Below are 13,146 nucleotides of genomic sequence, written 5' to 3'. Positions count from 1 at the left end.
ATCTATCTATCTATCTCTCTATCTATAATCGTTTCTATCTATCATTTCATATATTTAGTGTGCTATCTATCTATCTATCTATCTATCTATCTATCTAGAGGCTCTCTGATGGGATTCTTAGAGTTCCGCTCTCTTCACACCTCTATGGCTTCCATATGATACTTTCAATTTACTGTCTGATGGATGATCGAAGTGACCTGATCAGTCGTGGCTCTTGTTACTGCCTGAACATGTAGAAAAACTTCCAAATTTAGTTTTGTCCCATAGAAAATGTAAAGCTGTTGTTGATTAGTAATATTGGCTAATTTTTTTCAGGTGGGGTGGATTTTCACAGATCTTCTGTCAGAGGACACCAGAATAGGCACTGTGCACTACACCAGAAACAAGGTCAATTGGCAAAAGAAAGATGAGCATTTGACTAACTACATGGTGTGTTCTGATATCATTATTGACCAACGGGTGTGTGTCACCTGTCCAGGATTCATTCTTCCTTAGTGCTGAGGAGTGCATCACAGCTGGACATTTCCAGAACCAACATGCCAACGCATGTCGGCTTTCCCCGGATGGCCATTTTGGATCCAAGTTTTTCACAGTAGTGGCAACAGGTACACGGTTTCCTCCTTTGCATGTGATTTACTGCTGCTGTTCGGTTATCCATGATAAATTAAGGCATTTGGTTGTCAAAAGCCTGTGTGGTGTTTAGATCAAGGCCGATAAATCAGTCTCAGTCCATGGCATTTTTTGCACAGAACATTTTATTGGTACCTGGGAAAACATAACCGATTTAGTGCTAAAAGACAATATAGTGTCCAGATAAAATAAAGCATGGAATTGACTAGCTTTTTTTTTGTGCATTGGCAGGTGGTCCCGATAACCAGGTGCACTTTGAAGGGTATCAAGTGTCCAATCAGTGCATGGCTCTGGTGAGGGATGAATGTCTACTGCCCTGCAGAGATGCTCCTGAACTGGGCTATGCCAAAGAGTCCAGCACAGAGCAATACGTCCCTGATGTCTTCTATAAGGTAATGGACTAAAACACTCCTACAGATGATCAATCACACAGCATGTTACTAAAGACAGATGTTTAGGATGCATGCACGTGACACACTATTTAGGGCTGAACGATTAATTGCATTTGCGATAATTTTGCGATATGAAAAAACTTTTCAACCGCAGAGGCTGCGATTTATACTTCGGTCACGTGACACGCGAGAGTAAAGAGGTGTGTTCGACTTGAAGATCGATATATATATATATATATGGCGATAATACCGCGTACCGCGCTATTGAGCCATTCAAAATTACTGCAAGGGAAATTCCCTCACCGCGACAGCCCTATTTGTTACTGACTTTTATTTTAATGTTTACACCAGGCTTATTTGTCAGTGCTTTATGTTGTCATAATTATTACATGCTTACAAGGTTGGAAGTTTAACAAATCAGTCAATATACTACTGTGATTGTAGTTGATAAATAAAAATGTCATTCATATCAATTCATGCATCACCTAATTTCATTGTAACATATAGGCCTGGCCTACAGAAAAGAACATTTATGTTTAATCTATCTAATAGTGTGTTGGTCATACTATACAATGATTTATAGCTTGTCTTTGTTGAATAATACAGAACATAAAGAGCTTAAAAAAATAATTGCATATTAAATCACAATCGTAATATTGGTAAAAAAAATATCGCAATTAGATTATTTTCCAAAATCGTTCAGCCCTACTACTATTCAAACGTTTGGTGTTGGTAAGAAGTATTTCTGCAAGCGTCTGAGAAAGCGAGCGCGTCTGATTTCGCTCCCTTGGTGACGTGGCAAAGGGATCTCAATATAATATTACCGCCTCTTAATCTGTAAGTTTCCACCCACGGCGTCGTCATTTTGATTTCGCAAGTGACAACGGTGTACCAGCTCTAATGCCATGGCGAAAGTCTGAGCAAAACATGCTAGCCTTTGGCTGCACAGACAAGCACAGAACACTATTATGAGTACCAGCCTCAGAGGAGACAAGAGAGCAGTGGATTTATTGATTTATTTACAGTATATTGCTGCTGCCACACATCAAAATGATGTAAAAAATGATCTGTGGAGTATTTTGAGCTGAAACTTCACAGACACATTCTGGGGACACCAGAGACTTATATTACATTTTGTAAAAAGGGGCATAATATGTCTCCTTTAAAATAACTGTTTCTATTGTAATATATTTTAAAATGTAATTTATTCCTGTGATGGCAAAGCAAAATTTTCACCAACTATTACTGAGTCTTCAGTGTGACATGATCCTTCAGAAATCATTCTAATTTGGTGCTCAAGAAAAATTTTTTATTATCAATGTTAGAAATGCTTGTGCTGCTTAATATTTTTATATTGTATCTATAATAAATAGAAAGTTCAAAAGAACAACTTTTATTTGAAATACATTTTTTGTATTAAAGTCTTTACTGTCACTTTTGATTAATTTAATGCCAACTTTGCTGAATAAAATTATTAATTTCTTAAAAGGATATCTTAGTTTTAAACAGAAGTGTACATTTTCTCATTTCTGTTCCAGCATGTAACCGTAACCATGATCATATCACTTGCAGGGTTTGGTTTGACTGATGTTTCTGAACAGTCTGACCTTCCTTTTACTTGAGTGTTTCACATTTCTTAAAGAAAAAGGAATGAAAAATGATATTTATATTGCTTTGGGAATAAACAGTCTTATCAGTCTCACTACTTCCACAGGAATGCAAGGGATTGGTTGTCAGTTATGCATGAAAAGGTTCACATTTTCCAATCTTTTTCTTCATCTCCAGGATAAAGACAAATTCGGCAATGACATCACATATTTAGCCCGACCACTGCCAGTGGAGTACTTGATCATTGACGTGAGTAGTTGTGTTGTTACAACCACAAACTTTCACACTGATCTAGAACAAAAAAAGCCAATGGTGTTTTTATACTACTAGATATAGATCTTGTCCTCTCAAGTTTGATGCAAAGACATACAGTAAGTGGATAACTGGTCTCTAAGACCCAATTGAGAGCCATTGATGTCCAAATGATGGGACATGACATTAAGCTGGCAGTAAACAAATGGCCCATTCCTAATTGGCCCACTGAACCTTCCTTCATTTAATGCTATAATAATAAGTTAACGTTGTCTTTGTCTTTTGTTCATTATTTATATTTAACCCTCTGTTTTTCAGATCACTACCACTTTCCCAAAGGACCCTGTGTTCACTTTCTCCTCTACTCTTCGCTTCCCCATCGAAAACAGAGATGCTCTGGGAGAGACCCAGGTACACATTTAGGGTTAGAAGTCTCTTCAGTCTAGGAATGATGTTTTAGATGTATCATATCTGGAGAAATCTCACAGCTTTTCTTGGTGAACATGAGCATAAAACACTTTGGCTGCATTTACACTGGCACAAAAAAAATCTCTTTTTTTGCTCTTTTCTGCCACACGAGATGAGATTTTTTTCACATCCGATGTGAGCAACTTCCAAATGTGGATTTTAATCGGATACATATCCGATATCTGGACATCCGACCTACGTCTAAACACACATATCCTATTCCCCGCAGAACTCCCAATGCGAGGGTGACACGTTTTCCCATAAAGATTGTGTTTTAATGCCGGTGTGCTGTATGCGCTCGCATTTTATTGAGATGGAAACTTAAAAAATTGCACATTGGCGCTACTTTATTTCACTAAAGAATTCTACCTTTAATGAGCTGTAGATAAAATAGCATACCAAATGAATATTACCATCATTTTCAGTTATTTATCCGTTCAGTCAGATTTTGTGCTGCAAAACATCCATGACAGCTGTTGTCCATGCTGGCAAATAATAATAAACTTATTTAATTATATAAATAAGTTTAATAGCACGGCCATTCAAAACCCAAGGGTCTACCATGTGCATATAAAAGCGATCACTCGCAATCATTTTGGCGGGAATTATGTAAACACAGATATCGGATACTAGTCGTGTCTAAATTGAATGTAAAGGTTCAGTCAGATTTTGTGCTGCAAAACATCCATGACAGCTGTTGTCCATGCTGGCAAATAATAATAAACTTATTTAATTATATAAATAAGTTTAATAGCACGGCCATTCAAAACCCAAGGGTCTACCATGTGCATATAAAAGCGATCACTCGCAATCATTTTGGGCGGGAATTATGTAAACACAGATATCGGATACTAGTCGTGTCTAAATTGAATGTAAAGAGACGGGCCAAAAAATCAGAAATGGTCAAAAGATCGGATCTGTGCATTAAGACTTGCAGTGTAAATGCAGCCTTTGTAATTCTGTTCTAACATCAATTACTGTGGTCAAATGTACAGTTCTTGTGAAATATTAAATTAAAAATTGTTTATGTATGTGTGTGCAGGACTTCCACAGTTTAGCGACATATCTTTCCCAGTGTTCTTCCTCCTCCTCTTCCTTCCTGGACATTGTCTCAGACTTCCATCTGCTTCTCTTTCTTGTCACCAATGAGGTCATGCCCTTACAGGCGAGTTTTTCATTGTATTTATCTATATACCCACACATAATATTATCCCACTTACCCTGTAATTAAATTTTTTTTTTTGGCTCTTCAGGTTGTCATGCTTGGTTTTTATCTTTTTTTTTTTTACTTCTTATAAAGAGTTTGTTACATGTATTTTGCCCGACAACTTCATCTCCTTCTCTCTGATGTCTACAGGACAGCATTGGGCTTCTGCTGGATGCAGTGAAGACATCCAATGAGGAGCTGGCTCAGACCTGGAAGAAATCTGAGCAGTGGGCCACAATCGAGCAGCTCTGCAGTGAGTTGTCCTGAACAGTGTTATTTTAGAATTATTTATATAATGTTAATGTTTCTGTAAATGTTTTGAATTAGCTTTCAATTTTATGTTTTCAGTTTTCATTTAAATTGTTTAATTTCATTTTTTGTGTGCTTTTAAATATGACTGTTTAGGTTTAATTAATTTTTATTTCAGTTTTAGTTCTAGTTCAATTTAAGTTTCCAGATAGTAATTTTAGTGTTTCAGCTTATTTCAGTTTTTCAGTATTTTTTTCAATAGGTTTTACTAACTAGCAGACCATGTTTCTTTTGTTAATCCCAGGCACAGTTGGAGGGCAGCCATCGGGATCTCTGGATTATGCCATGGGCGGCCCAACTCTCCCCCAGTCCTCTTCAGCTGTGTGGTCCTGCCTCCACTGCACATTCATGAACCAACCTGGCACTGAGCACTGCGAGATGTGCAGTTTGCCCCGCAGCTAAAACCCCACGCATCCAGGCTGCACTGTACATCCCACCGGGAACAGCAGTGAGAGTGGGCGTGCTTCCCTGTATTCCTGCCGTTTTAGTATGCCTAATTCTTAACTCCTCCCCTCCCTCACTGACTGTGTCGCATCTAAATGCCGCTGCCAGCCGCGTGCCCGAATATGCGCCCAATCCAACGCTGTGAGCTGCATCACTTTGATGATGATTGATGGCCGAAGATGATGGGTTGTACCCATGTAGCACTCTCTGTGTGAGCCCAGTGCATTCTGGGACTTTTATTTTGACAAAGCACTTGGGTGAAGCTCCTTCCACCCTCCTTATCTCCCTTTGCGGTCCAAAATAACCATTCTGCACCATTGGTGAAACACGATCAGTTTTCCTGATATTAAACGTCTTTCCCTAACTTTCACTGAGGATGTTGTGTATATAATAAACCGGGAAGGAAAAATACTCTTATTTAAGTGCAAAAGATTTTATATGTTGAGGGAATTTACTTTTTCAAGCCCAATTTGAAGTAAACATGCAGCTGAAGGAGCTTTGTTGTTTGCAGCACTTGGTTTGCATCATCATGGTTTCTTAGATCTTCAACCGTAGTTCAAAACGCTTTCTTCACCCAACGTGCATGCTTGCTTTATTTTCTTCCATTCATTTTTCAAAACACTTTGTTTTGATGGACGATGAGTTTCTTTGGGCGTCAATACTGAATGCTTGATTAGATTGAAGGCGAATGGTTGGTTTGACTGCAGAACCAGAGAGCGGTTCCTTTACCCTCGAGATTGTAATTGATCGTTGACTTCTGAAGGCTAAAGAAGCTGTGCTTTGAATGTGGATTGGTTTACGTTTGCTTTGCAAAAACTGTAGCCACTCAGCTTTGGTGCTGGTACCCTTTTCTGCACCATGTCACTGTCATCACCCTTTCATTACCAACTTCCCCTTCCACCCCCTGGCGCTTGTCCAGATTTCAATTGTGGAGATTTTTTTCCACCGTTCAGCCCTTAAGGAGCCTGTATCATTGCACCTTCAAAGGGTTCTGTCAGGGCTGTCTTTGAACACGCTCACTCGTCTGTTGGCCCCACATCTGGTGGAGATGAAGAGAAATTGATTGATTGATAGGGACAGAGCTACAAATATAAAAGCAAAGTCTAAACTTAGTCCACTTGATGGATGTCTTTGCTTTGGACTTTTTGTAAATCAGCCTCATGATCTTCTGTACTTGTCTGTGTAGTTCAACAGACAGATTTTACTGGCTGGACACAGGGTTATTCTGTCTTCTGACAGCCATTTTTATTTGGTCATGACTCAGTGTTTTAGAAACCAGCCCAAAGACATCTCTTAAATATGCATTCAGGACTATTTCAGCCCTCTGAAATGATCTAGATGTTTACATTTGTGTTATCTTTTGTAGAGTTTTCTTTTTTCTCAAATTCGCCCATAATTTCCAACACTCTAATATTCAGTCTATTGGTTCACTTAAATGGGCGCACACTGATCATAGTTCACAGAATGAAATCAAATTTTTGCTTTAAGAGCTTTGAGGTGCAGATTGCTGTGCTTAGGCCCTATTGTCACAAGACACAGGTGCCCGGAGTTGTATGCTTTCAATTGGTTTTGGGGTTTTAAATACAAAAAGAACTGTTCAACAATAAAAGAGATTCCTTTGGACGTTGTGGTCTTGTCTTTTTTTATTTACTGATTTTGTGTTCGGAAATAACTTATGTATTTATTTAGCATTCAGCAGCAACTTTTTGGTTACAAATATTTGCTGTTTTTGTCCTAATGATTCATTTTTATGGTAGGATAGACCAGATGGGGCCCTGTGCTGCTTGATGTATTGCTTTAGATATACTTCAAGAGCTCTACATAGATCCCATACAAACTGAGCATATGGACTTATTCCATGTGGTTCGAATTATGTTACACAAACCAGTTACTTGTTAGCATATAAATATGATTGTATCCTGAGGGTGAGGATTTAACAATGGTTTTTAAAAATTTCTAGGACAATTTTTATTTGTTTCACCTCCAGCCGATCAGAAGGACCTCATATGTGTGGCAGATGAGTCGCTGGAATGCTGAAGTAGAGTGAACTTGACATCAATCTTTTTAAGTTAAATCTGCAATCTCAGACTCATCTGGATTCTATCTAGTCCTCTTAATTTAACACTTTATCTCTCCTGGCTTTCACCTAATTCCACAGAAGTGATGACCAGTTTTATGGGACAGTTGTAGATCCTTAGAGATACTACTACCATTTTTATTTTGTTTTTACCTTTGAACTCAGTTTCTGTCAGAATGGTTTTAGCGGATGTGGACATGTGTGAACACATCCATGTCAGTGAAAATAGTTAGGTATAGAAACCTATACATCATATTTGTAATATAATTTAATTTTGCAAATGTTATATTATTCCTTTAACAAGTATTATTATTTTCTCTATGTTTCCTGATATGCTTGCAATGACCCTATTTAGATTTCTTGAGATTTCTATCTAATTGAATTGTTGGTCAGGTATATTAAATATGCATTGGCAAAAAACAAACAAACAGATGGCTCCTTGATTTATAAAAGCTATTTTTCTTCTATAAGAAAGTGTGACAAGGTGGGTTAAACACTGAAATATAACCACTTTTAGACACAACCCTTACCACTGGGCGGGATCAGGTGGGAATGATAATATAAAAGCCAGAGAGACATACTGCTAATATTTAATGATTTATTTGTTTGTACAGAGTAATGAATTGTCTACTGCCATTACTTTTTGTGCTCTCACTGGGAGCTGCTCAGAAGAGCGCAAGACAGACTGTGGAGTGGGACTACAAAACTGAAGGTGAAATACTGCATATGTAAATATATTTAAAAAAAAAAAAAAAATTTCAATAAAAGCTTTTGAAATGTTATATAATTATAACAAATTTAAGTAATATTGGGTAAAAATGATACCATGATAAAATATTTAAATGTATTAATAACTGTAATTATGTATTAATAATAATAAGAAACATGATTTGTGTGTGTTTGTGTGTTTGTTAGCTGAGAAAGTGAACTTGAGAGGATGTGCCAATCTCACTTTAGTCTTGGATAACTGGAAATATGCCATCATGACCCAAGTCGACCTCCTTCTGAATGATCACAGCACAGTGCTAACAGACTACGCAGGTATGTTTAAATAAATAAATATATTTATATGCTTGCTCCATCTCATGTGTTTTCCAGGATTCAGCCATTATCTGAAGCTCTAAATGACTTGTACAAGGAATTTAATTCCTTGAAAGAGAGACTAGCGGAACTGACCACAAAGTTTGAGGGAATAGAGTTGTTTGTGGATGAAGCCAGAACTGGCAGGAGTCACTCACCTCCTGGAGCTGGAGCGTCCACCTCCTGAGGGAGCGGGAAACCCACCTGAACCTGGCACAAGACAGGGACGCAGGAACAGGGTGGTGGTGCGAAGAATAAAGAAACCTGATAATTCACAAGTTTAGGACTGATTCAGGTATCTACCATATGCATAAGACAAGATTTATTGTATATTAATTAAGTTGTATTTTAAAAAATTAAGTGTTTATGTCTATCCTTATGTCTTATGTTTAGGCTATATTAGGTGAATTTTTTTTTTTTAAAGATTTTTGAAGCATTTAGCCATAAAATATGATATGCAATGGCCAAGATCAAGCTTTACATCTTTTGCTGCATTTTTATTCATTGTAATTACTATTATTATTATCACTGCAGACGAACTTAGAGTGATTACAATCATCTGGGTTTAAATCGTGCTCAAATTGATTTGATTTTGACGCAACGCAATATTTACACTGAAGCTCACAGCTATGGTAAGGGGCACGACATTTCCCGACCAGGCGCCGAGTGCTGCCAATCACAGCACACACTGGCCCAGCTAACCAATCACAGCACATTTCGTATTTCAGAAGGCGGGCCTTCATTTGATACAGGAACTATTCGAGCCGTTCATGCCAGACTGGGGAGAGAGGTGTTGTAATAATGTAAAATATATGAAAAATAATGTGTTTTTCCCAAAACAAACACCCCCAAAACAAAATCAAGACTATGTAAAAGAGCATAATAGGACCCCTTTAAGAATGACGGTTTCACAGTCCGTTGTATTTTGAGTCCTTCACATTCTATCAAGTTAAGTTAAAGCAAACGTCTGCGGAATGATAAGGCAAGAAGTAGGACCCGTGTAAATTTCGGATCAGCTTTCCAGCGCTGGAGAGAACTCAAGGAGCGGGAAGGCCTGCGATAGGTCTTTGAGCCTGCAACATGTGCACACGCTCAATGTCTTCTGTTTCCAGGCGTTTATCCGCGGCAACATTCCGACCTCTGTCTCTGCCTCTTGTGCCAGGTGTTGAACGTTGTCTTCCGCGTGAAACGGAGCTAAACCATTCACGTTAAAACACACAGTACTACCGAAACACATGCAACCTCTATTACCATAGTAACACACATTGGTTTCACTTATTGATGACATCATACCCTCGGCCGGCTGGCACAGCAGATTCCGCCATAGTCGTTGCCTGGGTTGCTTACGTATGTGTGGGGCAGAGCTATCAAAATAGGGGCAAGACCCTTTTGGGGTAGGGGCGTGTTTGTTTTGGTGATTTGAAATATCAACATTGGCTACCAGAAATCACTTACTCCACCTTTAATAAGATTTTAAATCTTAACTGTTTGACTGTCAGGCATGGTATGATTTTGACATGAATCAATATGCTTGTAGTCATCAACAGTGTTGGGAAGGTTATTTTGGAAATTTAATGGGTTACAGATTACAAGTTACCCTATTTAAATAAATTGTAATAAGTAGAGTAACTATTTCAATTACTTTAATAAAGTAATGTCACTGATTACTTTTTGATTACTTTTCTACATTTCTAATTTCTGTTAATCATTTTGAAACATTTAAACCAGGCAGGGTTAACCTTACAGTAATGTCAGACTTTCAAAATTCTTCATCACTTGAATTAAGATTATAATAATTTAATTTTAAAGCACAGCCACCACAAAATCAGACTTTCAGACTTCTTTTTACTTTGAGATCGTTCTGAGGTTAAATACAGATTTAAAATCATAACAAGATATAGTTTAATATAGTTTTTTAAAGCAAATCTTTGCATAGCAATGACAGGAAACACTGGAATCTAACAACGCCTTGGAAAAAAGTTAATCTTAAAAAATAAAGCTCTGATCATCTATGCTAAGCTAAGCTAAAAGTGCTACCGCCAGACCCGGGGATCGGCTGAATAATGGATTCGAAAACGGTAAAACTCAACAGTTTAACTCTAGGGGAATTGGAAAATTAGCCTATTTTCAAAAATAGTGGAGTGTTGCTTTAAGCTTTCGTTAGTTGTGAGGAGGGAACTGCCAGTGTATAGAAACCAGCTGGTGAAACGAAACCGAAAGTTTAGCGAATGCACTAAGAAGCCGAACGGAGGGGAACTGCAACACATAGTTCGGTTTGCTGACAGGAGTGAAGACTATTCAGGGAGAGCGACTCTCCAAAACATGCATCTGTCATCTTTTTACAATGCTAAGGATCAATTCAAGTATGTCATAATGTTTCTATATTCAATATTTTTCTAATATATGCGGTTTTTAATAATATATTCTAAAATTTGCCTACATATTTAACTGCATTTAGACGCTTTTTACATTTCTCTTTTCGGGAAATGTGTGAGGCAGTATTATGTCTGATAAAGGAAACCTAAGAGAAGTTATGAGGAAGTTGTTATTGATGAGCAGAGATGGTTATGAGCATGGCCGTAGCCAGGGTTTGAAAATTAGTGAGGTCTGGGGTGGCCCGGGTGGGGTTAATTGTGCTATAATAACCCCTACAAATACAACTCATTATATACTCTAAACACTTTAGAGACAGACATGTAGATGTTTGTGAAAGATGTTTTATCTGTTTTGGAGGGATGAACATTGTACTACAATTATACCATATTTATTGCATCAAAGTTGATTTATACTTTACTATAGATTAGGGGTGGATAATTTTATCAGTTGTTTATTATTCATGCAACAATACATGTTACTGTTATAGTTTTCATTAATAACCATTGCTATATAGATAATAACTTTGTCTAGTGATCTTATGAATGTTTTTAGCATGAGAATGTAACTATACTGAAAGAAATAGCATAGACTTCTTCATGGCTGTTCTGTCGATTTGTGCTACCCTGTCAGATTTTGCTACCTCCCATTAAAACAGTGGGTATACAATTCGACAACGAAAAATGCTACCTGTAAAATTATGTCTTATTAACGTCTACACCTACCACAACCCTAAACCTACCCTTACAGTAATGCAAATACAGTAATTGTGTGTTATATTCGCGGTTGTAGCTAGAAGGGATAGTTAATTGTGCTATAATAACCCCTACAAATACAACTCATTATATACACTAAACACTTTAGAGACAGACATGTAGATGTTTGTGAAAGATGTTTTATCTGTTTTGGAGGGATGAACATTGTACTACAATTATACCATATTTATTGCATCAAAGTTGATTTATACTTTACTATAGATTAGGGGTGGATAATTTTATCAGTTGTTTATTATTCATGCAACAATACATGTTACTGTTATAGTTTTCATTAATAACCATTGCTATATAGATAATAACTTTGTCTAGTGATCTTATGAATGTTTTTAGCATGAGAATGTAACTATACTGAAAGAAATAGCATAGACTTCTTCATGGCTGTTCTGTCGATTTGTGCTACCCTGTCAGATTTTGCTACCTCCCATTAAAACAGTGGGTATACAATTCGACAACGAAAAATGCTACCTGTAAAATTATGTCTTATTAACGTCTACACCTACCACAACCCTAAACCTACCCTTACAGTAATGCAAATACAGTAATTGTGTGTTATATTCGCGGTTGTAGCTAGAAGGGATACAGCTAGAGGAAACCAACAATAAATAATTGTTTCTACCTATTAGATTGTGTTTTATTAAAGGACGCAATATTGATGTGCGCATGCGCAGTAAACCCTGGTAGAGCAATCTGACGTGTAGGATAAAATGTCAGGACACCTGTGTGATCAGTGTTGCCAGATATTGCTATGAAAACAAATAAAACCCGTAAAAACGTAAAATGAATAAAAAATTAACTAAAATAATTTCAAATCCTTTGCAAATAACATAAGATAAATATATCGCTAAACCTAAACTACAACTTCCCACTTTGTTAACTTTCTAAAGTGCCAAATTAAGAGACGAGTTTATTAAAAGACGAGTCCCGCGCCCTCACTCTCAACTCTCTCAAGCCAGGCACACTCCGCCAGCGTCTGACAGCAATCATTTTCATACCACGGACGCTAAACATTCTTGCAAACTGTCTAAACATGCAGACACTCATATGAGGAGTTTAAAATAGCAAATTCGTCATTCAGAGAACAAATTTTATTTCTGAACATGAAAAATTTACCGAGGTCCGGACCTCGGTGACCTCTGGCTGCAGGCATGGTTATGAGATTATTAAGAGCTGTGGAAAAACATAAAACCTTGTTATGAATTTGAGAAGATCAGTCCTTGCAGTCACTAAGGCTATGCAATATTCTGATTCCTAATGAAAATTTACCATAGTCATTGTATAGTAACCATATTTTAACTGTATAGTTTTCGCTGTGACTATAATTACCACTGTTAAAATCATGGATGGCTCCTTTCCATGGTTAGACAAAGTTTCTGTAAAGCAAACTATGGCATATGATATAGAAAAATCTAAACACATGTTAAAAACAATACTGCAGCAGTACCTCCCTCACTACTGATTAATAGTTGTAGTCAGACCTAGTAAAACCAAAATTAAATTAAATTTAAAAATTGATAAAATTATATATATATA

The 13,146-nt window shown here is 37.2% G+C and overlaps 1 protein-coding gene across 1 annotated transcript in view; it reads left to right on the top strand.

Annotated features, from left to right (window-relative positions):
• The window catches only part of nploc4 (NPL4 homolog, ubiquitin recognition factor), a 17,167-nt gene extending 10,243 nt beyond the window's left edge, over nucleotides 1-6,924 (top strand). The window contains exons 10-17 of the mRNA XM_016569359.1: nucleotides 316-387; nucleotides 479-605; nucleotides 862-1,022; nucleotides 2,808-2,879; nucleotides 3,201-3,293; nucleotides 4,393-4,515; nucleotides 4,708-4,810; nucleotides 5,111-6,924. Of these exons, the coding sequence (XP_016424845.1) occupies nucleotides 316-387; nucleotides 479-605; nucleotides 862-1,022; nucleotides 2,808-2,879; nucleotides 3,201-3,293; nucleotides 4,393-4,515; nucleotides 4,708-4,810; nucleotides 5,111-5,268 (909 nt within the window). The 3' untranslated portion in view covers nucleotides 5,269-6,924. The remainder of the gene's footprint in view (nucleotides 1-315; nucleotides 388-478; nucleotides 606-861; nucleotides 1,023-2,807; nucleotides 2,880-3,200; nucleotides 3,294-4,392; nucleotides 4,516-4,707; nucleotides 4,811-5,110) is intronic.
• The last annotated feature ends 6,222 nt before the right edge of the window (nucleotides 6,925-13,146 follow it).

The sequence above is a fragment of the Sinocyclocheilus rhinocerous genome, unplaced genomic scaffold, assembly GCF_001515625.1.
Source record: "Sinocyclocheilus rhinocerous isolate Xijiao unplaced genomic scaffold, SAMN03320098_v1.1 scaffold411, whole genome shotgun sequence".
Classification (NCBI taxonomy): Eukaryota; Metazoa; Chordata; class Actinopteri; order Cypriniformes; family Cyprinidae; genus Sinocyclocheilus; species Sinocyclocheilus rhinocerous.
The sequence above is the reverse complement of the archived record's forward strand: the minus strand, read 5'-3'. Positions and strand labels throughout refer to the sequence as shown.